Source organism: Bubalus kerabau, chromosome 1 (genome assembly GCF_029407905.1).
Source record: "Bubalus kerabau isolate K-KA32 ecotype Philippines breed swamp buffalo chromosome 1, PCC_UOA_SB_1v2, whole genome shotgun sequence".
NCBI lineage: Eukaryota > Metazoa > Chordata > Mammalia > Artiodactyla > Bovidae > Bubalus > Bubalus kerabau.
Genome location: NC_073624.1, coordinates 269742551 through 269770385, shown reverse-complemented (window position 1 = coordinate 269770385; position 27835 = coordinate 269742551). Strand labels below are relative to the sequence as shown.

The 27835-nt window shown below is 35.9% G+C and overlaps 1 protein-coding gene across 1 annotated transcript in view; it reads left to right on the top strand.

The window, feature by feature from the left end:
- The window catches only part of ST8SIA4 (ST8 alpha-N-acetyl-neuraminide alpha-2,8-sialyltransferase 4), a 105929-nt gene that overhangs the window by 39560 nt on the left and 38534 nt on the right, over positions 1-27835 (top strand). The window contains exon 4 of the mRNA XM_055565535.1: positions 3051-3344. Coding sequence (XP_055421510.1) covers positions 3051-3344 — 294 coding nt within the window. The remainder of the gene's footprint in view (positions 1-3050; positions 3345-27835) is intronic.

Here is a 27835-nt window from a genome sequence, read left to right as displayed (position 1 = left end):
TAAAGAAGCAGAACTTGAGTGCATTAAATATTCTGTATACTCGGTAGTTTCGACTCACAGAAATCCACCATTTAAAAATCGAGCCCTCTTCAATTTTACAAGATTAAGAATAACGTGAAATAATGCTTCATAAATGCTTGCTACCGATTCTGGCTACTTTTGATTATTGTAATCCCTGAGAAGAGTTATTAAAAAGGAAGATGAAGAATGTGTGATTGCAAACCTATTTATAATCTTGCTCAATCAGCACCATTGCTACTAGTAATGCTGTGAAGTTCACAACGAGTCTACTGAATTGCTGGAGTACAACACAGCTGGTTGGTTATTTTGGCCTCTTTAATGCTTGCCCTGATTATATGATTCAGCTAATTATATGACTACATATCTAATCCAACCGCAGCAAAGTTAATTTGCTGGCCACATGTGGACGTGATATTAATCTTTCCTTCCAGTAAAAACTTAGGCATAGGCACTCCAAACAAAAAGAACAAGCAGGCGTGCGGAACCAGCATAGTCGACATGTCACGGTGTGTCCTCTGTCCACTATTTTCAGTACTCCCATTTCCATCCTTCACAAAGCCTGATGGGGCTGTGCTTGGGTCATAGAAACTGTACAGCGAAGCTCAGGTGAACTGATGATTCTTTGATCGCCTGATGCCCTTTCGGTTTGCATCACAGCCACTTAGCGTTTTTTACCTCCTCAGATACGTTAGTTCCCTCTTGATCACCCCTGTTCTCCAGAAATCATGTTATTCTGCTAATTTCCTTTTGTTTCCAAGGTGGAAAGTCCCTGTCTTTCAGCACCCAGCTTTATTGATGACTGCCTTATTAACTCTTCAATAACACCTGGCCAGACAGTCCTGTTTCAGAAACTGAGCTGAGGCTAAGAGTGGGTGTTTGCAAACATGAGATGTGGAGGGGCTTTTTTTCATGTGATAAGAAAAAGGAATGAAAAGCATACACTAAGTCTTTTTTTTTTTTCCTGAAAAGATAATTCATTGGGATGTTATCTTGGCTGTCTTGAACAGGGATGGCTCTGATTACTTGTACAATTATAGAGAAAATGACATTTATAGATATTGTTTTTCCTCTGGTAGAACCCTCTGAAAAGGATGGCTGAGGTATCATTACAGCAGAAAGATCTGTCTGAAGCTATCTCCCCAGACAGGACATGTTAACTGCCGTGTTAGCAAGTGCTATCTATTTTTTTACCTAAGGAAGGGGAAGTGTCTGCACCCATGTTGTTCAGAATGTATTTCCACACTTTCCAAATACATCTTATAATCAGCTTGGTTAGAATTTTAGACTATTTTTGAAGCTGATGTGGAGCGCATTTTAAGACTTTAAAAATAACCATATCCTTAGTCTTCTGTGAGTTACACTGTAAGATGCTCAGTTTGTTCTGTTCGCATGTAGCTGTTCTTTCCCAGGGCAGTCCCATCGCTAGTATCCTTACTGTGAGAGGAATGAGGAATAACTAATCTCCAACAGGGCATGGATCATGGATGGAGACAGATAAGTACTCTATCACATAATCTAGTGGGTATAATTAAAGTTACATGACTTGAGATTATTTCTAAATAATATGATGATGTGTTAACTTTGTTTTCTCTCAGTAGCTCAGTCTAGATAACAGAGACTCTGCTTAATTGTGTGAGATGAAAGATATTTGTTGTGTTAGATAAGTGTTGTCAGAGATCTAGGAAGTAATCAGATATATTAATTAAGAGAGATAAGGAACGATATATAAGCCAATAATTTTAATAGAAGAACACACACTTTACTTTCTAATTCAATTTAACTGGTTTGAGATTTAATTAATGTGGAGAAATGCAGCAGGTAGAGAAATGTGAGAAACTTTCATAATGCAGTCAAACCTGCAAAAATGCAGCGAGAGGAAATTAGTTTATCTTCCCTTCACTTGAAAGGTTGATGTAAACAACCAAAAAGAAAAGAAAACAAAAAAAAATCTGTGAAAGTGTGTTTTCATGAATGTAGATTCAAATTATTTTTTCCCCAAATAGCAAACTCTTGTTTGTTAAAAATTTAATTTTTCACTGATCAACTAATTAAAATGTGCCCTTTTTTTTTTTTAGCAAGTTTAACTATTATAAAATTTAAAAGCTGTTTTTCAAGTTTAATCAAATCCAGAACTCTTTGTGACAGAATCAAAGTATCACAAGTGGAAGACAAATTCCAGGTGCTTTCCAAAGCTTTCTTAAAATGCAAAAATCAGGTTACAAGAATAGAATCAGTATCAGGTACTTAGTGAGGCCCAGGAGCTCGGGTGTTGAGAACAGGGGTCCTCCTCCACAAAGGGCTCATGTCTGATTAGTAGGGAAGGCAGGTGTTTTGAGGATGTCCTCAAAAGGGACAGAAAGATATCTGATCCCTTGGTAGAGGATTTTTCTCTGGAAACATCTCAAAGAGGTACATTAAATGCAGTAACTCCATTTTCTTACTTTTCCTCCCCATTTAGGCCTAGGGAAAGCAATTACAAATAGGTTTGTGGAAAATGTTGCAAGGAGTTATATTTTTCCCTTAACCTCAGGGTACAGAAAAGCCATCTCCACTTACATATGTTTAGAAACTTGTTGAAATGACTTAAGCTTGACAAGTGGTGCAGGTTAAACTATCAGGTCAAGTATGTTTGACTTACTTCTAGAACAGCATGTGGCTTAGACTGCCTACTTCATGGCAGAGCTCTTATGAATTTACCATCATAAATTCCCCTATTAGGAATTCATATCTTGTGGTTTTATGAAGATAATAGAAATAAGTATTCTTCAACAACAGGTTGTGTTAATATAAATGACAATTTGAGCCCCATTATAATCCTTATTGAAGACAGTACTGTATTCCTGAAAGTGTGATGACTTGCTGAAAATGTAATTTTACCAGGCAGATTATGTTTTTTTTTCCCTACCTGGTTAAAAAAACTGAAAAAGGAAAAACATGCTCACTCCGCTTTTTCTTTTCATGAATGCCATTTTATAAGTGAATGCTTCATACTTACTTTTCATTTGTCCATTAATTTTTTCCCTCTTCAGGTGTAATCTAGCCCCTGTGGTGGAGTTTGCTGCAGATGTGGGAACTAAATCAGATTTTATTACCATGAATCCATCAGTTGTACAAAGAGCGTTTGGAGGCTTTCGGAATGAGAGTGACAGAGAAAAATTTGTGCATAGACTTTCCATGCTGAATGACAGTGTCCTTTGGATCCCTGCTTTCATGGTCAAAGGAGGAGAGAAGCACGTGGAGTGGGTTAATGCGTTAATCCTTAAGAATAAACTCAAAGTGCGGACTGCCTATCCATCACTGAGACTTATTCATGCTGTCAGAGGGTAAGTGTCTGCAAAGGACCAGTCTGTCCTTGGCACAATGGTGCATATACCTACACAGTTTCCCTAGACCAGAAGGAACTTCAGTAATTTATATATATATATATATATATATATATATATATATATATATTTTCTATTGTTTTATAATGGCTACTCTGCTTACCAACTTGAATTTTATTTACCTACTATTTTATTTTAGCGCTTCTCTTCTTTGAAAAGGCAAACATATGATCTTGGCGCTTACTTTTATCTGCTTATGAACAAACTACTGATTTTTATATGTTGCTGCATTAAAGAATAATAAGAATTCATAGTATAATTTGATGAATTTGGGGTAAAAACTATGAACAGAAGTGCTAAATAGCTAGTGGGCAATGTTGTGGAAGCTTAAATGTTAAATGTCTGTAAGAAGCAATTAAATCCCATCTGTAGTTAAGAGGCCAACCAGTGATAAAGCTGGCTGAGATAATATGCCTTAATGCTTCCCCACTAAAGTCACAGATGCCACTTTTATGGATTATGTCAATATTTTCCTTTTATTAATACAAGCTCAACAGAAAGACCTCAGGAGTAGACTCTTGTCTCAAAGTGGCAAATAACCAAAAGGCTAAATTCAGTCATGCATACATACGTGTATAACATGCATAACACAAAGATAAGCAATACTGTATATTTATTAAATATCTACTGAATGTCAGATACTCTAGATTCAAAATTGAAGAGCTGATCACTGCTTTAGAGGAACGCATAGGCTTTCTGGTAGAAATAGAGGCCTGTACAGTGAGCTAAGGCATAAACAATGATAAGGGGGAATATTGTCTGAAGTGTAGAATCTGTTCCTCATGTCAACAAAGAAGTCCTAAAAATCTAACATCTGAACTGGACTTTTAATGCAAGAAGTGATTTTTAAGAACTTTAAAGTGATTGTCAGGGGAAAAAAGAAGAAACCAGAAGGAAATGTTATTGCATCATTAGAGCAAACTGAGGCAGGAAAATAATTTAATGCGTTGTAAATTTGTGTAATAATGGAGTCCATTTTGGTGCAATAGGATACAAAATAACTTTTGTGATCTGGTTCGGAAGATAATCAATTTTATCCTTCCAGAAGCATCATTAGATATGTGAATTTAGGAGATTAAATCTTGTAACTGCAGACTGTATTGACAAGGAGAAGTGCTAGTGATACAAAGACCATATAGGCTTTTGTTCAATTTACTCATAAAATGATAAAAATGTAGAGCAAAGTCAGTGGACATGAAAACGATGGGCAAGTTCAGGGTAATTAAATACAACGGACAGGAGTCCCAAAAGAAAAATCTTTTCAAACTCAGAGTTAAAAATAGCTTACTTTATACACTGTCATTTGGACTGGGCTAAGGTGTTTTCTGTTTTGTTTTTCTTATTGAGATAATTTCCTTCAGGAATTTGTCATTTCTTTGTTTAATTCTTGAGACAGTTTTTTTTTTTAATTGTTATTCTGCACACAATTAAATTGCATTCTTGCAATTAGATCCTGGTTATTCAACTTTCATTCTCTTGACATTTGGCATGAAGTTTTAACAAAGATAAAATACATAGATTCAGAAGATAAGTAATTTTTTTTAAGTTACTGATTCCTGTAATTACAGATTGAGTCTGGAAAAAAAAAAAAGATGTGTTCTTAATAGAGAGCAACTTTGTAATGTGTTGTGCTAGGAACATCTTTTTAATTTCTTTATTAATCACATGTATTGCAAATATTTTTTCCAGTCTGTGGTTTGCTTTTCACTCTCTAAATGGTGCCCTTTGATGTACGGGAATTTAATTTTAACAAAATCTAATTTGGGCTTCCCTGGTGGCTTGGAGGTTAAAGCGTCTGCCTCCAATGTGGGAGACCCGGGTTTGATCCCTGGGTCGGGAAGATCCCCTGGAGAAGGAAATGGTAACCCACTCCAGTATTCTTGCCTGGAGAATCCCATGGACGGAGAAGCCTGGTTGGTAGTCTACAGTTCACAGGGTCGCAAAGAGTCGGATATGACTGAGCGACTTCACTCACTTCACTTAATTTGGTCTATATTTTTTCCTTCATTTAAAAATTGTGATAAAGCACACATTCCAGAAAATCTACCATCTCAACCATTTTAAGTGTACAGTTTAGTGGTATGAAGTGCATTCGCTTTGTTGTACAACCATCACTACTATCTGCATGCAGAACTCTCTTCCTCTTGCAAACTGAAACTCTTTATCTTACAACAATTGCTCCCCATCCCCTTCTCCCCCCACTCACTGGCAGTCACCATGCTACTATCTGTTTTTATGATTTGGACAACTCTAACTACCTTATTGGAGAAGGCAATAGCACCCCACTCCAGTACTCTTGCCTGGAAAATCCCATGGACGGAGGAGCCTGGTAAGCTGCAGTCCATGAGGTCGCTAAGAGTCAGATACAACTGAGCGACTTCACTTTCACTTTTCACTTTCATGCATTGGAGAAGGAAATGGCAACCCACTCCAGTGTTCTTGCCTGGAGAATCCCAGGGACGGGGGAGCCTGGTGGGCTGCCGTCTATGGGGTCGCACAGGGTCGGACACAACCGAAGCGACTTAGCAGCAGCAGCAGCAGCAAATACCTTATATGCGTGGAATAATACAGTATTTGTCTTTTTATGACTGGCTTATTTCACTTTGTGTAATGTCCATTGTTTCTTGTAATTTTTTTAAGTTAAAATTTGTTTTGTCTGACATTGGTATAGTAACTCCTGTCTTTTGTTTTTTAGTATTTTGTGTGTCTATGTGTGTAGTGAAACATTTGAATTTCTTTCTCATTTCCTTTGTGTGTATTCTAGAGCTATTTTCTTTGTGGTTACCATGGGGATTTCATTTGAAATCTTAAAGTTATAACACTTTTATTTGAATTTATACCAGCTGAACTTCAGTAACACAAAAAAGGTTTTGTCCCCACTACTCTCCATTGTTGGTGTCACAAAATTATATTTTTATACATGGTGTGTCCCAAAACGTAAACTAATATTTTTAATGCGTTAGTATCCTAAATTACGTAGAAAACAAGATTTAGATATAAACCAAAGGTACAGTAATCCTAGATTTCACACTAACAGTTTTTAATGTATTAATCTCTTAAGTCATGTAGAAACAGATGACAGTAGTTACAAACCATTGTTACAATAATACTTTTATAATTGCCCGTGAATTTACCTTTAGGGAAATCTTTCTTTCTCCACACATCTTTTTTGATGTGTTAAAGTTGAGTATCATTGATTCATAGAAAAACAAAGAAGTCACTCTGTCCTCTCTTACACACACACACACACACACACACTCTAACACATTCATATACATATATGCTTACATGTACACATCCATATACACATCTGCATGCATATACATGTACATATACCACTCGGGTTTCCCAGGTGGCAGTAGTGGTAAAGAACCTGGCTGCCTGCCAGGAGACATAACAGACGCCCATTCAATCCTTGGGTCTGGTCGGGAAGATCCCCTGGAGGAGGGCATGGCAACCCACTCCAGGATCCTTGCCTGGAGAATCCCATGGACAGAGGAGCCTGGTGGGCTACAGTCCAAAGTGTCTCAAAGAGTTGCACATAACTGAAGTGACTTAGCATGCACACGTACACATACACCAGTGATATCTTAAGATTAAATACAAATATTTTTAAGTAGTCCCTGATTGTAGGAAACTAATAAGAAAATTCAAGGTTACTGTGAATGAGTACTTTCCCAATAGATTATTTTTCGTGCAGATTTATGTTCACAGAAAAATGGAGAAGATGGTGTAGAGATGTTCCATATACTCCCTGCCCCCACACATGCATGGTCTCCATGGTCAAAATCTTCCACCAGAGACCTACATTTGTTACGATTAGTGGACCTGAATTTATAGAACATCATCACCCGAAGTCCATATTTTATACCAGAGTTTACCCTTAATTGTACATTCCATGGTTTTTGACAGATGTTATATGACATGTATCCACCGTTATAGTATCATATAAAGTTTCCTTGTCCTAAAAATCATCTGTGCTCAGACCGTCATCCCTTCCTCCCATTAACCCATAGCAAGCATTGACGTGTTTACTTTCTCCATAGGTTTTTGCCTTTTCCCAAATGTCATATTGTTAGAACCATACAGTATGTAACCTTTTCATATTGGTTTCTTTCACTTAGTAGTATGCATTTAAGTTTCTTTCATATCTTTTTACCGCTTGATACCTCATTCCTTTTTTAGGGCTAAATAATGCTTCATTGTTTTGATGTACCAGTTTATTCTTTCATCTATTTCTTCTAAGTTTTAGCAATTATGAATGAAGCTACTAAAAACATCTGAGTGCAGGTTTTGGAGTGGACATAGTTTTCAACTCATTTGATTGTTGGGTCTTATGCCTGGAGAATCCCATGGACGGAGGAGCCTGGTGGGCTACAGCCCATGGGGTCGCGAAGAGTTGGATGACTGAGTGACTTCACTTTCACTTTTCACTTTCATGCATTGGAGAAGGAAATGGCAACCCACTCCAGTGTTCTTGACTGGAGAATACCAGGGGCAGAGGAGCCTGGTGGGCTGCCGTCTATTGGGTCACACAGAGTCGGACACGACTGACGTGACAGCAGCAGCAGCATGATATGAGTATGTTTGGTGTTGTAAGAAATTGATAAATTGTCTTCCAAAGTGACTGTATCATTTTACACTCAAACCAATAATGACTGTGAATTGCTGTTGTTCCACATCCTTCTCTGCATTTGGTGTTTTCAGTTTATATTTGGGTGATTTTGATCATCCTAATAGGTATATAGTGATACCTTCCCTGTTAGCTCAGCTGGTAAAGAATCCGCCTGCAATTCATTCCTGGGTCAGGAAGATCTGCTGGAGAAGGGATAAATTACCCACTCCAGTATTCTTGAGCTTCCCTTGTGGTTCAGCTGGTAAAGAATCCACCTGCAATGCCGGAGACCTGGGTTCGATCCCTGGGTTGGGAAGATCCCCTGGAGAAGGGAAAGGCTACCCACTCCAATATTCTGGCCTGGATAATTCCATAGACTGTACATGGGGTCTCAAAGAGTCACACATGACAGAGTGACTTTCACTTTCACTTGTTGTTTTAATTTACATTTCTTTTATAACATATGATGTGAAGCATCTTAGAATATGCTTATTTTCCACCTGCATCTCTTCTTTAATGAGATGTCTGTTGAAGTCTTTGGCCCATTTTTTTTATTGGAGAGTTTTTTTGTGTATTTTGGATAACTATCCTTTATCAGATATGTCTTTTGAAAATATTTTCTCCAAGACAGTGACTTGTCTTTTCATTCTGTTCCCATTGTCTTAATGAAGTCCAGTGTATCAATTATTTTTTTCATTGATTGTGCTTTATGTGTTGTATCTAAAAAGTCATCACAAACCCAAAGTTATCTAGATTGTCTTATGAGTCATCATCTAAGAGCTTTATAGTTTTGCATTCTACATTTAGATCTATCATCCACTTTTAGTTAATTTTTGTGAAGGGTCTCAAGTTCTTTATCAGGAGTCATTTTTTAATAAGGGTGGCCAATAGTTCCAGCACTGTTTCTTAAAAAGACTGTCTTTGCCTTTTGTATTATTTTTGCTTCTTTTTCAAACATTACTTGACTAAATTTGGGGGGGGGTCTATTTCTGGTCTCTTTAACTGTTTCATTTGATCTATTTTGTCTGTTGTTGCCAACATCATATTGTCCTGAATACTGAAGCTTTATGGTAAGTTTTTTTTTTTTTTCCCCTCAGTTTTATTTATTTTACTTTACAATATTGTATTGCCTTGAAGTCAGGTAGTGTCAGTCCTCTGACCTTATTCCTCCATCAATATTGTGTTGACTATTCTGGGTGTTTGCATCTCTGCATGAACTTTGGATTTGTTACTTTATTCCCTAGATTCTGGTTTTTCTCTCTCCATTTACTGACAACAGCAAAACACTTAATCAGAGGAATGATTGAAATAGGGCATTTTCAATAAGTTAGAATCTAGATAGAATTACATATCTTTAACAACAGTAAATTCACATAGCCCCTTTGCATGTATTTTAAACATAGAAAGTGCAAAACTTTTTACTAATTAGTTCATCAGTCCTCTCCTTTTATGTTTGTCTTATTCACTTTTCTTCCATAAACTTTATACATATAAAATGTACATAATAAAATACCATTTTCTAAACATTTTATTCCAAAGAACAACAAAGTCAAGCTTCTGACTACTAGTGAAGTCTGTGATATGCTTTTAATTACTGTACTTTAGGTATTTTTGACAAGACTTATTTTGTATTCTCCAGAAAGAACTTAACTTGCTACTTTCATGCTTACACAGCAGCATCTTTCCCCTCAAGGTCAAGTTCTCAACTGTGGCCTAAGGTATAAAAGGTAGCCCTAAATTTACCTTTCACCTTTCAAGTAACATTGGAAATTTGTACATATGATGTTTGTGAAAGGTTGTTTCATTTATGCAACTAATGGAATTAACACATTGATTCATGCAAATGTAGCATTTCAACCTAATATTTGTACTCTACAAAGTTACTGAGACTCAGAAAGAAAATAAGGAAGTGGGAATACTGATGAAACAAAGAAGATTCACATGATATGAAACCATGAGCAAACTCCCCAAAGATATATTCTTGACGTATAAACATACGTCACATGTCTCTGAAACCCTGTGGTTAATACAATTCAGGAAAATAGTTTAGAGAGTTTTGTGTCCTCTATGGATTATTAGCGTTGTGTCTCATGAGAGGTCTTTCTTGCAGTCCATGCATTTTATGATGCACGTTATCACAGTATTAAAATGGAAAGCCTCTTCCAGGTACTACAGTTACAAATAGAAATTTTAAATGATTTGGAAACCAAAAAAGTCCTTGAACACCCATGAGAATCATTTAGTTCCCATACTGTCAAGCTTCATGATTTAAATTTTTTCCTCTCTGAAAATTATGATGGCTTACCAACTTTAAGCATCAAATTAATTGCACATGTTTTAAAGCTCTGAAAATATAACCATCAATCACAAAATTTGATATGGTTTTTAATGTGGAGTCATTCTTCTCAAGCCATGTTAAGTGAAACAGGAGGGGAAAATATCTCTATTTTCTAATTTTGAAACAGTCTTACAAAATAATGAAAGAGTAGTCTAATGGGGAAAATTTTAAAAATAAACTATAATTACAAATTAAAGTGAATACATCAATGTTACACTGGTTTGGGATTGCAAGCTGTTCATTTGTATTTATTCTGATGCTTCACATGTCTAATACTCTTATTACTATGTTGTAATTTCCCTTGTGAAGAATGGAACAATTTTCCTAAGACTTTAGGAGTGAAGAGGGAATTTTTAAACTTTAAAATGACTTGTTGAAATTTTAAAAATGTGATTACAAAATATAAAAATCAAGGTTTCTTCTTTATATATTGATAACAAAATTATCAATGTATAACCTGAAATCTGAAAAGAATTTAACCCAATAATGTGATTTAATATGCAATTTAATTATTCTGTAAGATATATTAAATATATTTTTGCAAAATACATATTAGGCAAAAAATTCTATTTTTATAATTACCAAAATGATTTTTAAGGAAATGATAAATTCAATTCATACATATTCTTTACTATTTTATGTGAATTCTCTTTATGACTTTCTTCCTTAACTTTTAGCTTAGAATATGTATCTACCCTTGTATTTGAGAAATATTCCAAATGATTTTTTTCTTTGAAGGATAATTTTGCAACTACAAAAGAAATGTGCAAGTGTGAGATAAGTTGACTATATGACTGCTTTAAATTTGCTTGGAATTAAGAATTTCTATTTGAAATGCTTGGGATAACCCTCATGACCTACAGCAATATCATTCAAATTGGAGTTCACAGATGTATTTCTCACGTTCTGAGAAAAAATACTTATTCTCTTTAAAACATGTTTTTATATTGATCCAAATTGAGAACACTGGCTTACAGAATTTTAAAAAATTACTTAGGAGTTTGACCTCCAAAGACAGTCAAAACAAACCCTTCTTATTCTGACCATAGACAAGACTGTTTACAATCTGGAGACTCAGATTTATATTCTATAAAATGTGGATATTGACATAAATAATCATCGAGATCCTTTGGGCTTTTGAGTTTCACTGATTCTGTTCTTTAGTTTTCTTACTCACATGAATATTAAAAATGCCACAAACATTTGTACTGAATTTTCATAAATATCCTCAGGAATATCCTCTCTATAACCTTAAGGGAGCATCATTTAACTTTTGATTTTCACGATAACTGAGGTAGCTTTCTAAAATATTCCTGCTTTAAAGTCATTTGTCTAGGAATTTAAATATTCTTCAGGTTTTTCAAGACCAGAATTAATTAAGAGCCTCATCAGAATGTTACACATGCACAAACACATTCATATACACACATAAATATGTATGTGCATATATGAAGATATAAAAGAGATAATTATATATGTTTGTTATGGAGCCATTTATCTATTGAATTATTCTTTCTTTGATTTCTGCAGTTATTGTTAAAAAAGCATAGATCTTTCTATAAATGCAAATTATGGAAAATTATTTCTGGAGAAGTGTTTATTTCTTGCATACTTGAAAAATAAAAGTAGTGTTCATATATGCTGTATATACATACTCACAAAATACATTCTTATATAATACAATTATAATACATTAAAATATATTAATATATTATTAATACCTTACATATATTTACTGACTAAATAATGTGTAATACACTGTTTTATATGTACATATATAAAGTACAGTATACTAATAATACATATGTAACAACTTATTCCATGCAGGTTGCTTTGCTAGACCTTGTGTGTGTCAAACAATACTCAAAAATACATTGTCTTACATTGCTTAATATACAGCAGTCTCCCATTCTGTATTTATATTGTTGGCATTTATTTTGCCATCTTGGATTTATTATTTCTAGTAATTTCTTCTTGTGTTGGAGGACTAAGTTTCCTTCTATATTGTTTTGAGCTCAGTTCAGCTCAGTTCATGAGTTGTGTCTGACACTTTGCGACCGCATGGACTGTAGCACACCAGGTCTCCCTGTCCATCACCAACTCCCGGAGGTTACTAAAACTCATGTCCATTGAGTCGGTGATGCCATCCAACCATCTCATCCTCTGTCATCGTCTTCTCCTCCTGCCTTCAATCTTTCCCAGCATCAGGGTCTTTTCCAGTGAGTCAGTTCTTCATATCAGGTGGCCATTGTACTGGAGCTTCAGCATCAATCCTTCCAATGAATATTCAGGACTGATTTCCTTTAGGATGGACTGGTTGGATCTCCTTGCAGTCCAAGGGAATCTCAAGAGTTTTCTCCAATACCACAGTTCAAAAGCATCAATTCTTTGGCACTCAGCTTTCTTTATAGTCCAACTCTCACATCCACACATGACTACTGGAAAAACCATAACCTTGACTAGATGGACCTTTGTTAGCAAAGTAATGTCTCTGCTTTTTAATATGTTGTCTAGGTTGGTCATAACTTTTCTTCCAAGGAGCAAGCATCTTTTAATTTCATGGCTGCAGTCACAATCTTCAGTGTTTTTGGAGCCCAAAAAAATAGTCTGTCACTGTTTCCACTGTTTTCCCATCTATTTGCCATGAAGTGATGGGACCAGATGCCATGATCTTAGCTTTCTGAATGTTGAGCTTTAAGCCAACTTTTTCATGTTCATCAAGAGGCTCTTCAGTTCTTCTTTACTTTCTGATGTAAGGGTGGTGTCATCTGCATATCTGAGGTTATTGATATTTCTCCCGGCAATCTTGATTCCAGCTTGTGCTTCTTCTAGCCCAGCATTTCTCATGATGTACTCTGCATAGAAGTTAAATAAGCAGGGTGACAATATGGAGCCTTGACGTACTCCTTTCGCTATTTGGAGCCAGTCTTTCATTCCATGTCCAGTTCTAATTGTTGCTTTCTGACCTGCATACAAATTTCTCAAGAGGCAGATCATGTGGTCTGGTATTCCTATATCTTTAAGAATTTTCCACAGTTTGTTGTGATCCACACAGTCAAAGGCTTTGGCATAGTCAATAAAGCAGAAATAGATGTTCTTCTGCAGCTCTCTTACTTTTTTGACAATCTAATTGGGTGATGATAATTTGATCTCTGGTTCCTCTGCCTTTTCTAAATCCAGCTTGAACATCTGGAAGTTCACGGTTCTTGTACTGTTGAAGCCTGTCTTGGAGAATTTTGAGCATTAATTTGCTAGCATGTGAGATGAATGCAATTCTGCAGTAATTTGAGCATTCTTTGGCATTACCTTTCTTTGGGATTGGAATGAAAACTGACCTTTTCCAGGCCTGTGGCCACTACTGTGTTTTCCAAATTTATTGGCATATTGAGTGCAGCACTTTCACAGCATCATCTTTCAGGATTTGAAATAGCTCAACTGGAATTCCATCACTTCCACTAGCTTTGTTTGTAGTGATGCTTCCTATGGCCCACTTGGCTTCGCATTCCAGGATATCTGGTTGCAGGTGAGTAATCATATCACTGTGGTTATCTGGGTTGTGAAGATCTTTTTTGTACAGTTCTTCTGTGTATTCTTGCCACTTCATCTTAATATCTTCTGCGTCTGTTAGGTCCATACCATTTCTGTCCTTTATCAAGCCCATCTTTGCATGAAATGTTCCCTTGATATTTCTAATTTTCTTGAAGAGATCTCTAGTCTTTCCCATTCTATTATTTTCCTCTATTTCTTTGCATTATTTCCATTATATTATTACTGAAATGTTTAAATAACTTGAATTTTTCTTCTTATTCAGAATATAAGATATATTCTAGTTTATCTATATATTTCATGATCAGTAAACTTATTTCTTGATTTTTTATTAAATAATGTTATGTTGAACAATGGGATATCACTTAATATAACCTCCCAAATTTCTCAGAGTTTTGCTGAATCATTAATGTTTTCTTTTAGCATGCAGCCTGTAAACTATTATAGCTGAGTATTTAATTCCCAATGCAGTAAGCAAAGTCGTAATTCCTAGTTTGTGGATTTCAATGTAGGAAGGAACAACACGCCTTACAGAAATGATATCAAATGACATCTCTAGCTTACCCCTTATCTGTGTAGCTCTCTCTCTGTTGTAAACTATTTAATTGGTTAAGTATACTTTTCTATTAAAAGAAGCACATATTAGTTCCTTTGTTACAATGTATGATTTTCAGTATGGTTCTTACAGATAAACACGTTGTATTTTCATACATGTTTCAGCATCAATGTCTATTCCAGTAAGACTAACACAAAAATACAGTATCAAAGACTTTATTTTCTGAACTTATCTTTTAGGTGTTAAAACCTGTCACTTTTAAATGAGTGTAACGATAAAAGGCTATATAAAATTAGATTGATCCTCTGCAGGCTAAATTCATGTGAATGGCATGTACTTGCAGAAGAAGTTGAATCAGACCAGGAATTCCAATAGAATCGTTGGTAAAAATATACACTGACATAGACCAATACTAGACTTCAGGAAACTTGAGTTTACCTCTGTTATACAAGTGGATTATTTTAGAGTATTGAATCAACTCAAAATTGAATAAGGAAAAGCAATTTTAAAAGACAGCTTTGAAAATGGAGACACTCACTCGGAACGCTTTCTGAAAATGGCTTACTTGTTTTAAATTTAGTTTTATGCCAAAAACACTTCCATATGGTTTCCATTTTGACTAATGAGCAACACAGCTGTAATACTTCTTTGTAAAACATGTATCCTTCTTTAATGCTTTTGAGCAGCTAGAAACTGCTTAATCGGTATTTTAAATGTCATGATATTTCCATGATGGAATATTTCTTCCCTTCCTGGCAACTCTGATATCCACCCGTCCGCATTGCAGGGTTTCTTGATATCTTAATCTAGTTGGCCTTGAGCTGTGGTACTGTTTTCTGGCAGCTTCCATCATTCATATTTTATTGTGGAATGTGACAGTATAAATAGCTTATATCTGAGAGGTCATTCATAGGTGTGTGGCTCCACAGGACCCTGTGGGATTGCCAGGATGTCCTCAGCCAGCCTGTTTTCCAGTTCTTGATTCTTCTCATTGAGACTAAAAGCTTTTGCAGGGTATCTAGAGTACTTTTAAGGGAGTAGAGAATCCTTCATGGCACTCACTGATATTGACGTATCCTGGAGCTTCTCCTTGATAGGCATTTTTTTTCTTTTCTCCACCTAGATCATTCTGCTTCTTCACTTTAAAGGTAAGAGCCAGTTGGACGCAATTCCTCACTCTTTTATTTATTTATTTTTTTGTCCTAAGACATCTTTATTTATTTATTTTTATTTATTTTTATTTTTTAAATTTTATTTTTAAATTTTACATAATTGTATTAGTTTTGCCAAATATCAAAATGAATCCGCCACAGGTATACATGTGTTCCCCATCCTGAACCCTCCTCCCTCCTCCCTCCCCATTCCATCCCTCTGGGTCATCCCAGTGCACCAGCCCCAAGCATCCAGTATCGTGCATCGAACCTGGACTGGCAACTCGTTTCATACATGATATTTTACATGTTTCAATGCCATTCTCCCAAATCTTCCCACCCGCTCCCTCTCTCACAGAGTCCAAACGAGACAGCAAAAGAGACACTGATGTATATAACAGTCTTAATTCCTCACTCTTGTCCCTTTCTCGGAAATTAACCTGGATGTCTTTTCTCTTCAGAAGGGATGTATATTTCAAATAGAACAACCATCAGAATATATGATTATTTTTTATATTGTTGTCTGTCTTTTTATATTGTATATTTCATGAGAGAAAAGGTTGATTTATTCATCCCTTTGTATACCTAAGAAAAAGTATGAAATCTCTGTGTTCATTATATTGGGGCCTGGGGCCTGGCGCCTGGGTGCAAGGGGAAGGAGAATGGAGTCATGAAAAAGAGCCAAGTTGTGCTGAAAAAAGACTTTGAAGTTTTGTTTAAGGGTTCATTATTTAGAGCAAAGCAGCAAGCAGAAGGAGGAAATGACTTTTTATAATATGAATCTGGATACCACTGGGAATCACATTAACCATTCAGCTTATTTTGAAATAGAAGGAAATCATGGAAATAAGGAAGGCTTGAAACTCAAATAATGAGGTTAAAACTAGAATAACTTGTCTTTCCCACAATTTATTAATTAATCAACTGGTACACATCAAGAACCATCCTGTGCTCAGTATTCACAAAATTGTGAAAGCAATGCTTACTAAACTTTACCAGCCTAAGTTGTTGTTAGAATGAAAATGTAAGAATAAGTTCTAACTAAAAAGTAAATAGGTCATAATAACGAAGTGTGACACAGGAACATTCAGACTACAAATTCATCCTGGCCACCTGAGGAATATTGTCTTTGTTCCATAATTTAGTAACTTAATGTTTTCTCTTGATTATTGTTTTTCAAAATCTCTCTCTCTCTGTGTATATATATATCTGTGTATATATATATATATATCGTATATATATGTATCTATTATTGTTTGATTATGATGCTTTCTAAAAGAAAATGGTTATTTAAAACATGTTAATGAAGAAAATAAATTTATTTTTATCATTTAAAAAAATTCCTATACTGACACTTAGTATTCAGAACAAAGGTTTTCTCTGCTATTTTAAGAGCTACACAAAATATTCATGAATTTATTTCATGGATTGTATTCATTACTTGCTTTTGGTTCTTTTATTTCCTTTCTACTCTGAAGACCCGATCTTGTAATGAGTGGTAGAAAATACATAAATAACATTAGAAATTCCCTTGTTTCTCTGACCTTTAAAGAAAAAAGAACACGGATCACTATGCAAAATATGTCTTGAATTAATCTGCATAAAGCTATTCTAATTTAAGTTCAAGTGATCTAGCAGTGACTACATTCAGAGACTTCTTATATACATTAAAAAATTAGTTGTGAATTTTAAATAATAGGCAAATATATAATAAATTTTTAAGTAGTATGACTATATATTGTCTAAGTTTGCTGAGGAATGTAATTGAATCAAAGGTCCCATAAATCTTTTAAAATGTACAGTTTCTTGAAAGTGGTTAAGTGTTAGCTGCTCACTTGTCTCTGACTTTTTGCGACCCCATGGACTGTAGCCAACCAGGCTCCTCTGTCCATGGAATTCTCAAGCCAAGAATACTGGAGTGGGTTGCCATTTCCTTCTCCGGGGGATTTTCCCAAACCAAGGATCGAAGTGGGTCTCCTGCATTGCAGGCATATTCTTTACCATCTGAGCAGTCATTTCCTCCAATTAGTATTGTACTGGGACTCTCACTTCATGGGCCTAAGTGAAGGTAAAATCCTAAGGTATTTTCTCCATTCTTACAAACAGATAGTTTTTATCATATCCTAAGAATTTTAGCCTTCTAATACGCTATTATTATCCTCATCCATAAATTAAAATTCTGTCTGTTTGGTAGAATTTTTATATATGCCATGAGGATTCCTCATCCCTCAAAAGATTTTACTTCTGTGCAATTTGAACAGATTTTTGTCTCAAGGAAAAATAACTACCTAAATTTAAGATATTCAGGAGAGAGCAGCTTAGATAAGCAGTAAGCTATACATAACTGATAAGTAATTTTTACTTAATTGCAAATAAATTGTTAGAATTAAAGGAACCAGTAAAATTGCTCAGTCGTGTCCAACTCTGCGACCCCATGCCTACCAGGCTCCTCCATCCATGGAATTCTTCGGGCAAAAATACTGGAGTGGGTTGCCATTTCCTTCTCCAGGGGATCTTCCCAACCCAGAGTCAAACCCAGGTCTCCCACATAACAGGCAGACGCTTTGCTGTCTGAGCCACCAGGGAGGCCCTAGGAGTAAAGGAAAGTAATCATAAAGGCCCAGTGAATATACATTGGGAGCAGCAGTACTGATATTTCTGTGCTACTGTTGCTCATACCCTGCCTGTGTGTCCTTATCCAACTGGATCATGAAGTTAGATCTCAGTGAAGGTTAGTACAAAAAACTGTTGGTGAAAAGTCACTGCTCTGTATTTGATATATACCTGCTGCATTCTTGCTTTTATGTGAGTTTTCAGCTCAGGACCTTGTTACCACAGCAATGATATTATTTAGCTATATTCCCTGATTAAATGTTCCTGGAGAGAGTATCAGTCAAATATTAGTGTATTAAGAACTCACAGTCATTCAGTTCCACCGTGCTTTAACTTTTATCCTCCAAACCTTCATCCAATGACCATGTTGATGGTCAAATGAAATGTGTTACAGAGATTAGGCTGGCAGTTGCTATCTTATCATTAATTCCTTACTAAACATGTAACAGGTCTTATTTCAGGCAGTATACATTTCCACTGTCAACACCAAATTGTTTCACCATAATGGAAGTATGGGTCATATTGCTTGTCCTATTCTGTAATTACTCATTTAAAGCAGGCTTTTTGAAGAAAAAAAATGTCCTTCTAGAGACAGTAAAGTCAGTGGGAGAATGCATTTCTCCTTCTTTAAAAGATAAGTAAAATGGTAAAGCTGAAGCTCCAGTACTTTGGCCATCTCATATGAAGAGTTGACTCATTGGAAAAGACTCTGATGCTGGGAGGGATTGGGGGCAGGAGGAGAAGGGGACAACAGAGGATGAGATGGTTGGATGGCATCACTGACTTGCTGGACGTGAGTCTGAGTGAAGACTCACGGGAGTTGCTGATGGACAGGGAGGCCTGGAGTGCTGCGATTCATGGGGTCGCAAAGAGTGGGACACGACTGGGCAATTGAACTGAATTGAGCTGACTGAATAAGGGAATAGTGCAATAAAGTAACTAGGAATTCTTGGATACTTAGCTTGTATAGGGTCCATTGAATGACTTACATGTACTGACTTTCCTTGGCCTTTGTCATAAAATCAGACAAATTGGCCAAAATTAATAAAGCTGTAGCACCAGCAACTGAGTTCAGATTTAGAGCTTCCTTATTTCAAGTCATAATATCTTTTCAGTTCACAGTTGGATGAAATTAAATAGCTAAAACAATCATGTGACATCTGGATATTCTTCCATAACTTAAAATGCAAGGGATTCTATATTAATATGTTTTGATGATTTAGTCTAATAGAATCTAACTTTATTTTTTCCTTTGCTTCAGTGAATCTTACTTAAAGCAAAATTATTACAGCTAAAGTCATGATTTTGCATTTTATTGCATTAAATCATCTTACTCATCTCAACAAAATTTTGTAAACTTTGTAACAGAAATTACTTTATAGCTATATATAAAATTTTCACAATATGACAGCCTGATCTTATATTACAGTATCTATTTTTCAGTAGAGTTTGGGAAAATTGTACAGTCATTATAAATACTTGGCAGTGTCTATTTTAAAATAATAAAAAGTTAAAGAAACAGTTGGAGTGGAAAATTGGAAGTTTCCCAAAACTCTCATCTTTGTTTTTGCTTCATGGTAGTCATGATTAAAAAAAAAAAAAAAAAGAAATTGACACTTTGTAGAATTCATAGAATTGTAGTCATATAACCCATCAGCAGGTCTCTGTTATTAAAAGTCACTAATAGGCAAAGTCAGCACATTTTGTAGTTTATTTAGCTGGAAAATATTTTCTTTCTTTTTTCCCTAGAACAGATGCCTACAACAGTATTAACTGTCAGTTTCAAAATTAGTAAGCTGATTATTTTATGGAAAATAACACAAAATATGTTTCAGACAAATATTTTAGTAGTGTAAAAAGCATGGCATTCCTATCAGACTGGAAAAGTAATGAAATACAAAATTTTTCATTAAAAAGTTTAGATTAAAGTGGCAAAATACTTCAAGTCACATAATTCCACATTTGGAAGATATGAACAGATGTGTTTTGGCATGTTTACCCGTTCACCGATTATAGATGCAACGTATTCCAGGAGCTGGGCAGGGTCTGAAACTGCAAAGAAAGTAAAAGAAATGTGGGTTTCCTCTAGTGATGGATTCCCCTCCTGCTTTATCCAGAGATTCATATAAGGAAGAGACATGGTAAGTTGCGAACTCCAGCCCAAGGAATTTGGCAAATGCCTGGAACCTCCAGTAGGATATATGAGCTGAATGGACTCACTGAGCAGAGATGCACAAAACAGTTTCCAAGCAGGATCAAAGGTTAACTAGAAGAGAATAGACCAAGAATTCACAGGAGTGCCTATTTGCAAATTGTCTAATAGCTAAATACTGCATAATAGTCCTCTTTTGAGAGAAATAAATAGAAAGATTTCAATAAGTTATGGCTTGACTTTTAATGAAAGACTATTCATTAGAATCCCAGTTTACACAAAGCTGTGAGACCCAGACAGTGATTTCACACACTAAATATTTTTCTAGAAAGGGATGGAAGGTGATAAAAGGAAACAGGTATGCAACCTGGTAGCTCAGAAGGTAAAGAATCTGCCTGCAATGCAGGATATGAACAGAAAACACATCTGTTCATATCTTCCAAATGTGGAATTATGTGATTTAAAGTATTTTGCCACTTTAATGTAAACTTTGTAATGAAAAATTTTGTGTTTCACTTTTTGTCCAGTCTGATAGGAATGCCATGCTTTCTGCATTACTAAATGCAAAATCAAACCCAGACCCAGGGTTTGATTCCTGGGTCAGGAAGATCCCCTGGAGAAGTGAACGGCTACCCACTCCAGTATTCTTGCCTGGAGAATCCCATGGACAGAGGAGCCTAGTGGGCTACAGTCCTTGGGGTCGCAAAGACTCGGACACCACTAAGCAACTAAGCATGCATACAGCTACTAAAAAGAATAACCTGTTTAGAATTAATTCAAGGTGACAGAACAAAATTATATTCAAATAGATTTATGTGTCTCTCTTCTTTCTCCATCGTGATATATGGTGGGCTTGACGTGTCCCTTGCTCTGGTTTTCTCATTTCACTTGGTGTGCACAGGACCTAATCCCTTGGACTTTTGACAGCATGCCAGGCACTAAATATGATGACGAGGCATACTGGGACTGCAAACATATTACATGGAGGGAGATTTACTGGGAAACAGAAGAGGAAGAAACAATTACAAAAAAAAAAAGTGACACACTGCTATTTTCATTCACTTTATTCTTTTGGATCTAAATAAAAGGAAATCTTTGTAGATTGGTTTTCTTGTATCGTGAAGAAACTTGGTGATAGGGAAATCACAAACACAAACATAGCCTGTCTGGGAAGGAGACTGAAAGCAGACTGAACTATTCAAAAGCTATGCTGTCCCAGCGGGCCAGGAGATGCTGGAGCCGTGCGGTTTCCTCTCCAGCAGTTAATGTGCTAGGAAATGACTCTGCATTGCCCAAGCCTGTGACTCACGATGAACTGAACTGTTTGGGGAATTTGGCATCCTCACTCAGGGTTCTGGACCTTTTAACACTTAGGTTTGACTGGGGACTTTCTCAACAAGCTGATGGTGGATGATTTTAGGGAACACTTGCATAACTTGTTCTTTATTATGTTAGAGTAATATATTGAAAACTAGTTTTGTAGTTTCTTTGAAAATCCCCCATATTTTACCCTAAGTTCAGTTCAGTCACTCAGTCATGTCCGACTCTTTGTGAGCCTATGAACTGCAGCACGCCAGGCTTCTCTGTCCATCACCAACTCCCAGAGTTTACTCAAACTCATGTGCATTGAGTCAGTGATGCAACCCAATCATCTCATCCTCTGTCATCCCCTTCTCCTCCCACCTTCAATCTTTCCCAGCATCAGGGTCTTTTCAAATGAGTCAGCTCTTTGCATCAAGTAGCCAAAGTATTGGAGTTTCAGCTTCAGCATCAGTCCTTCCAATGAATATTCAGGACTGATCTCCTTTAGGATGGACTGGTTGGATCTCCTTGCAATCCAAGGGATTAACAGTATAAAGGAATCTCTGAAATTGTCATGTATTTATATACATATATTAAGGCAACTATATACTCTGATTTGGATTTCTTTAAAAATATCACTATAATCTTCCTTAAAATAAGTAGAAAATATTTTAAAATATTAAAGAAGGTGTGAGGAAATGCATAACTGCTGAGAAAACTTTAACTTACTTGAAAAGCATTTCAGATTGTCATTTCATGCATTAGAAAATTTTGTCAAGTCTCATTGATAAAACCACACATAATAAAAGTTCAGGATCAGAAATAGTTTAAAAAGATTAGAGATGTGGTAAAAATATTTGAAGGATATAATTTTAAATATAGAGATACTTTCAGTTCAGTTCAGTTCAGTCACTCAGTCATGTCCGACTCTTGGCGACCCCATGAATCACAGCACACCAGGCCTCCCTGTCCATCACCAACTCCCGGAGCTTACTCAAACTCATATCCATCGAGTTGGTGATGCCATCCAGCCATCTCATCCTCTGTTGTCCTCTTCTCCTCCTGCCACCAATCCCTCCCAGCATCAGAGTCTTTTCCAATGAGTCAACTCTTCACATGAGGTGGCCAAAGTACTGGAGTTTCAGCTTTAGCATCAGTCCTTCCAAAGAAATCCCAGGGCTGATCTCCTTCAGAATGGACTGGTTAGATCTCCTTGCAGTCCAAGGGGCTCTCAAGAGTCTTCTCCAACACCACAGTTCAAAAGCATCAATTCTTCGGCGCTCAGCTTTCTTCACAGTCCAACTCTCACATCCATACATGACCACAGGAAAAACCATAGCCTTGAGTAGACGAACCTTTGTTGGCAAAGTAATATCTCTGCTTTTTAATACGCTATCTAGGTTGGTCATAACTTTCCTTCCAAGGAGTAAGCGTCTTTTAATTTCATGGCTGCAGTCACCATCTGCAGTGATTTTGAAGCCCCCAAAAATAAAGTCTGACACTGTTTCCACGGTTTTGCCATCTATTTGCCGTGAAGTAATGGGACCAGATGCCATGATCTTAGTTTTCTGAATGTTGAGCTTTAAGCCAACTTTTTCACTCTCCTCTTTCACTTTCATCAAGAGACTTTTTAGTTCTTCTTCACTTTCTGCCATAATACATAGGTAATTAGTATATATCAAAGAGGCTGATCCTTAGACACAATTGAGCTATAAACCCCTCATTTTACAGAGCATACTATTGAGACCCAGTCTGATCCAAGACTACTTGTAGATATTCAATTAGTGGCAGAGCCTGTATTGCTGATTTCAGCAGCTCACTTTCCAGCAATATCTCTGTATAAGAATGTAGCTTTATATTAGCATGACAATATTTGTGCCATTTTATCATTCCTTTTGAATGTATGATTTTTGACTATAATAAAACTATTAATTTATGTAGCTTTGTACTCTTTGCCAAAATGATATTAAAAAAGTGAATGCATTTCTATTTATATCTTATCACAGATCTTGAACTGTTTCTGACTTGTGTTTCCTGGCCAGAGATAAAAGAATGTTATTTTTCATAGACAAAAAGAGGAAGCAACTGAGGAAACTCTGTTTAGCTAGGGACTTATACCACAAACTTCAGACACAAGTTCCTAAGTAATCCTAAAATTGAATTCCATTTTGTTTCCAACTCTTAAGGAAATAACACAGATCCTATAGCTGGGTTCTGAAGCATTTCATTAAATTGAACTTCATGTATCTACCCAGGCTTTCAGCTGACTTCTGCAGAGCAAAACCAAGATCTCTTCTAGAAAACTGAATGATTTTGTGCATATTATTTGTAAACCTCAAATCATCTATATTTGAAATATTTTAACCAAAATTTGAAACCCGTTAAGGACCTTTAGGAGAAGGAAATGGCAACCCACTCCAGTGTTCTTGCCTGGAGAATCCCATGGACAGAGAAGCCTGGTAGGCTGCAGTCCATGGGGTCGCACAGAGTCGGACTTGACTGAAGCGACTTGGCAAGGACCTTTAAAATTATTTGCCCAGAGAATCAGTGAAATTTGTATCATAACTGAATAACAAATCTTTTTTGAACTCAAATTTATTTATTTTAATTAACGCTAATTACTTTACAATGTTGTATTGAAGTAAGCCAGAAAGAAAAACACCAATACAGTTATCAGTTCAGTTTAGTAGCTCAGTCGTGTCCAACTCTCTGTGACCCCATGAATCGCAGCACACCAGGCCTCCCTGTCCATCACCAATTCCCAGAGTTCACTGAGACTCACGTCCATCGAGTCAGTGATGCCATCCAGCCATCTCATCCTCTGTCGTCCCCTTCTCCTCCTGCCCCCAATCCCTCCCAGCACCAGGGTCTTTTCCAATGAGTTAACTCTTAGCATGAGGTGGCCAAAGTACTGGAGTTTCAGCTTTAGCATCAGTCCTTCCAAAGAACACCCAGGGCTGATCTCCTTCAGAATAGACTGGTTGAATCTCCTTGCAGTCCAAGGGACTCTCAAGAGTCTTCTCCAACACCACAGTTCAAAAGCATCCATTCTTCGGTGCTCAGCCTTCTTCACAGTCCAACTCTCATCCATACATGACCACAGGAAAAACCATAGCCTTGACTAGATGGACATTTGTTGGCAAAGTAATGTCTCTACTTTTGAATATGCTATCTAGGTTGGTAACGCATATATATGGAATTTAGAAAGATAGTAACGATAACCCTGTATGTGAGACAGCAAAAGAGACACAGATGTATAAATAACAAATCTTACATATTCTAAGTTGCTGAAAGGCTATAGGAACAAAAAATAATCTGTTTGTTTGTTTTTTTTTTTAACTAGCTTTGTTCACATGGTTTAAACAATTTTCCTGGGAAGCTTATTGTGCATGACATTGTCTCACAACTGACTGAGAATACCTAGTGACAACTGTGTTTTCTAGTCTATACATTTATTATTCCATGCAAAATAATCATTCATGAAGATATACCTGAGACAATTGTCAGAGAATATATTCTAAGTAGCTGCAATGTTGATGACTTAGACCTCAGTCTGTGGACTCAAGTCTGTATTTATTTGAAATTCAGATTAAACTAACTGCATTCTTATAGATAAATAAGCAAATGGCTAGTTACACTGGGACTTCTACTTTAGTGTTTAATTTGGCAGGTTTTTTCTCTAGTGCTCCCAACATAATTTGTTGTTAATGTTTGGACTGGAATGAGAAAAATATACTTTATATATTATTTCTGGTCAAAACAGATTTTTTAATGTACTGTTATGGCATATATTTGGCACTCATGGTGTCTATTTGGCACTCATCTCTTTGCTAGTAGTATAACTAATATAATGTTGGGCTTCCTTGGTGGTGCAGATGGTAAAGAATCCGCTTGCAATGTAGACCTGGGTTCGACACCTGGGTTGGGAATCCCCTGAAGAAGGGAAGGGATAACTCCAGTATTCTGACCTGGAGAATTCCGGGGACAGAAGAGCCTGGTAAGCTACAGTCCATGGGGTCGCAAAGAGATGGACACGGCTGAGTGACTTTCATACTTCATACTTCACTAAAATACCTGCTTTCTCTCATTTCTCTTGTAGAAACACCCTATCACTGTTTCTGTTCCTCTTCTTGATTATGGAGTAGGGACATCAAACTGATGACTAACAATTCATTTCCAGCCTATTGATCTGTTTAACAACACAGATATTTTCAAATGAAATTTGTTGCCAATATTTAAGGTCCTTGAACTATCAAATAAAAATTTTAATCTTTGTTGATTCTTTAGAAGATCTGGCAGTGATTGGTCCTTCATTTCTTCAAAATGCCTGTGAGCCAGAACTGAACTGTTGTCTTCTGTGTCTAGCTGTTGTTATCCTGTTCTTCATCATTCACACAGCCCTTTATCTCTTCCATCCTGACAGTCAGCCTGATTCACTTATCATAGTTTTCCGCTGTATCCAGCTCTTAACCATTCGTTTCACTGTTCTATTTTTGGGGAGGAGAGTGAGGTATAAACATATATGGCAATGATTCAGACAATCTTAGAAATGGAGAAAACTTTTCATATCATCTAACCAAAATTCTCATTAAAAGTAATGACATTTATGCATGTTTGGACAGGTTAGGTGACTTACTAAGATTTGCATATAAACAGTAGTTTAGTCTCAAATATCCATCTATTGATACTAAATGTCATGCTCTTTTCACCATCTTAAGAAACTGGTTGTGAAATAGTTGCAGAAAATTACTCAGCATTTCACCAGTAGAGTTTCTTTTCAGGCAGTGTGTGCGAATAAATGTTTAATATCAACTCTCTGGGAAAACAAACCTGGATTACAGCATTTGCTGATAGTGTAAATACTCCCACCTTGTTCAAATCCAAGCTACCAATGAGACATCAACCACCTTATAAAAGTCAAGAAAATTTAGCAATAGCTATTGTCAATCATTGAGCCACATCCAGCCCTCCAGAATACATGTCTGATTCAAGGATCTTGCGTATATTAGAGAAATTCAGTTGACTAACATACATGCTTATTAAACAAAATCATTTCTATTACACTGGCAACCCTTATCAAAAATGTCTATCTCACTTATGAGAATATTTGCCTTTTATTTTATCTGTTATCATGGCTTAGATCAGCTAATGGAAATTCACTGACAATACTGATACATATAAAAGCAAAATCAATCACTCTTATATAATTCATCTCTGGTTTATTATTCTGACCAAATATAAGCATGCATAATGGCTCATTTATATGATAATTTCTAAAGTGGAGTCTTTGATTGTTATTGACTAAGGAAAAAGTACTTGAGTTCTTTATCTGCTATTGAGTTTGGCCTGGCTAAGCACTTTGAATGGCATTCAATTTTATTTTGTTTTTCAGAAATGGATATGTACTATAAGCTTTTTATTATCTAAATATTGTTCTTTTTTCTAAAATGTAAGAACTCCTAATCTTATTAATGATAGCTATGATATGGCAAAATTCTTATGTTCTAGTTTCTCTATTGTAAATGCTTGAAAGTATTTTGACAAGAGTCAAAATTTTCCATTTTATCCTGCTTTTTGACATTGATTCTCATAGGTAAGAGAGTCATTTACCTACATAATTTGAAATTTCTGATTTATTAATGACATAACATGAAAACAAAGATAATATATAAAAATGGTAACGATCTATCTGAGCAAGTAAAATTGTATTGTCATTTACTTTAGTCATAACTGAAAAATTTAAGAAGATAGTTTTGGGTAAAAATATTATAAAGAAAGCAGAAGTAAGATTTAATACTTATAATAATAATACATGATTAAAATATATATGTGCATGTTACTGTGCTTCTAATTCTATATTAGATATTCCAGGAGGCTAATGCAGTTTTCTATGGAAATAATTGTTAATACATGTTAAAACTCATTTGAAAATAAAAAAAATTTATGTGTGAAGTAGCAGTTCAGATTTATAGGAAAAATATTTCGTTTAATCTATGATTTACTATAACTAGTTATTTATTTCAGAAATGTTTATGTTAAGTAACTGAAATATTGTTTTCTTCATATTTCATAATAAAAGCTTCTCAGCAAAGAGAATTATAACCAAACCTTTTCCAATACTTGAAATCATCCGTTCACCATTACTCTTTATAGCAGTT